The sequence below is a fragment of the Lactuca serriola genome, chromosome 8, assembly GCF_051521515.1.
Source record: "Lactuca serriola cultivar US96UC23 chromosome 8, Lser_US96UC23_V15, whole genome shotgun sequence".
NCBI lineage: Eukaryota > Viridiplantae > Streptophyta > Magnoliopsida > Asterales > Asteraceae > Lactuca > Lactuca serriola.
Genome location: NC_136415.1, coordinates 80,789,318 through 80,792,110, shown reverse-complemented (window position 1 = coordinate 80,792,110; position 2,793 = coordinate 80,789,318). Strand labels below are relative to the sequence as shown.

General features: G+C 35.6%; 1 protein-coding gene across 2 annotated transcripts; it reads right to left on the bottom strand.

Annotated features, from left to right (window-relative positions):
• Nucleotides 1-244: 244 nt before the first annotated feature.
• Nucleotides 245-1,934, bottom strand: LOC145070178 (plant/protein). 2 transcript variants are annotated; one of them, XM_079017122.1, is made up of 3 exons: nucleotides 1,525-1,934; nucleotides 432-723; nucleotides 245-363 (listed from the first exon to the last, which is right to left on the bottom strand). In XM_079017122.1, exons 1-2 carry the CDS (start codon nucleotides 1,816-1,818, stop codon nucleotides 448-450), a joined length of 570 nt encoding a protein of 189 aa, XP_078873248.1. In that variant the 5' UTR covers nucleotides 1,819-1,934; the 3' UTR covers nucleotides 245-363; nucleotides 432-447. The 2 variants fall into 2 exon arrangements, with proteins under 2 accessions (XP_078873248.1, XP_078873247.1); XM_079017121.1 differs by having other exon boundaries at nucleotides 245-723.
• Nucleotides 1,935-2,793: the final 859 nt, after the last annotated feature.

The window sequence follows — 2,793 nt, the reverse complement described above, 5'->3', positions numbered from 1 at the left end:
TAAGCCAAAGCCAGTGGGTATCTAACCATTAGTGATTATATGAGCCAATGCGGTAGCCATACATTGGAGAGTTGTACCTTATGCATTGGAAAGATATTATAGAATGTCTTATGTGTGAAAGAAAGAGACCATTTCAAGGAAACTATAATATGCTTATATGAAGAGAACTGGTGTTGACGTGATCTAAGTTAAATAATGGAATTATTTAAATGTCCATGTCTTAACTATCTCATTCTCATTTAGGTTACTTCAACTCATGGACTCACTAAGCTTTAAGTTTACATTTATAGTCAAACACATTGATTCAAGATAGCAATGGTGGAGGGTACTCAGGGTAGGGTCACACCACCCAACCATCCGGATCTAGTTATCACAACAAACTTAAATGAATTATTAATTACAAAACAACAAAAAAATTAAAAAAATCAAACCTGGCACTGGAAAAGGCTAAGCATTAAGCTCCTCTTGCTGCAGTATTCGCTGGAGTATGAGGTGTACAGCTGCATTTGCTGAGGAGAAGGCTCCATGAAAACTCTCTTTGTAAGATATGCTTTCCAACTCCATAGCCATCCTTAGCAGTATATCCCCAAGTTCAGTTTGGTTCTCAGTTAAAGAGTTGTAGTATGAGCGTGCAGCGACGTTACTGATGTCTACATTAGTTGGCTCTGGACAATATTCATCATCCAACCACTTGTGAAGACTTACTCGTAACCATTCTGATTCCTGCAATACACTTGAAAAAACTTTCAGCATAACATGCACACACATTAACCCTTACACCAGACTTTATTATTAACTAACTGTAAGTGTAAACAATATGCCCAGGGACACATTTACTTGTATCCAAAGTCCAAACAAACTTATTTGGTTAAGCTACTATTTTCTGGTGTTCGCATGAATGGTTTACAGGTTGCATTTGGTTAGGCGTTTAATGTTGTTGGCAGTTTTTACTTCTTAGTTTTTGTCGCTTTGGGCATCAGGTGTTTTGAGGTTCAGTTTTGAGTTTTGACATATCAAAGTATCAAAGTTTTAAATGGATGGGGATTTCTTGGGCGAGTTATTGCATCAAAGTGCTACCCCTAAACCACATAGGGACTCTGTTGCATACCACAAAATATCCTTTGCCTTTGAACAAAGGATCATCTTAAATGATGTTCACATGTTCATCATAAGCCTCTAATCTCTATCATATGCTACAGAAGGGAAACACTTCGAACCAAAGTACATACTGACCTCTGTCATTTCCGAAGTCCGCACTCACTGGTAAATGTATTGTAACAAAAGTAATTATATCAATGGGTGTTATTCTAACCAAAATTACCAAATTCATGTTACTAAAGCATTATGACCCATGATAAATTGAAACTTCATATGATAGATAGGTATCCGTCGATACTGATTCGACTTAACACGCCCGATATCAAACAAATGCACGTTGTGCCATCGATCTATATAACAAAATATAGCAAAGAGATCACATGAATCGTCCGATTATAACAGTTAAAAAGGTATTGGTCAATGTACCTCCAATGCCTTCGAAGAGTTCAACCAAGCTTTTGGAATTCTAATTTCTTCAACTGATCCTTCCACTTCTTCTTCTTCTTCCTCTTGTCCATCACTTTGCGGGTTTGAAAACGCGCCACGCGTTTGAACAGATATAAGATAACGGTTGTTTAGCTGAGAAGTGACATACACATTACGAAAAGGAGCATCGCCGATTGTTAGAGGTCTACAACCTCTACTCTGAATTTTTGAAAGGCGATCTGAATAGAGATTTGAGGCAACTACAGTTTGAAACATAAACGATAACGAATCCATGAGCTACAAAATTAGGGTTTGTAATTTCGTAATTTGGAATATCCGATGGCGGGAAAATTAGGGTCCGCTTCACGATTCCATCGTTGAAGTTGTGCGGTGACGGACCGAATGTATATATGGATAAGGTTTAATAGATGGCAAACTTGCTGCTTTTGCTTTTGGTCCTCACTCTACCATTAAATACCATGTTTAGTCCTTATACTTACTATTTTTATTTATAACCACAAAATGTTCTTTATTTTGGTGTTTTTTCAAAGGGTCTTGATATTGCCACTTAATTTTTTTATGCTTCCATTGAAAAAAATACACATTGACAATTATGTCCCTATTTATTTAAGAGAGAAATAGCCATCTTTGTTTCAAAAAACGCAAGATCATGACATGATATACAATTACTCTTATTATGTAGGTCGTGATTCAAGCTAGAATATTGACCGTAAGAGTCGACAACTGCGCCTCTGATACCCTTGGAGGCTCCCGACACAATGTTTGAGGTGACTGGTGGCGGTAATGGCTGCTACAGTCGTGTGGAGTGTGACATCCCCAAATTCACGGCCAGAAAATGTCGATTTATTTATGCTTTATTTGAAAATCAGAGTATATTTTTAAAGAAATATAATGCGGAATTTGTTTCCAAAAAAATATGAAAAAAAAACTATCAAAGCATTTCCGTATAAATGTATTATATTAAAAACTCTGGGATGTCATTGTTAATACATATCAAAAACATAAACATAAACAACATAGGCATTATAATATCTACTATTTATTCTAGTAGCCTGTAACGCCCGGGTTTTCAGGGCTAAGCATTTTTGTCAATGTAATAGTCTAGGTCAACTATTGTAACTCTTTTTGAAGTAATAAATATAAAATATTTGAGTATTATGTGAATTATGTGTGTTTATGTGTTTATTATTTAATTATAAATGTATAATTAATAAAGAATAAAAATGAGCGTCAAAATTAAAGTGTGAG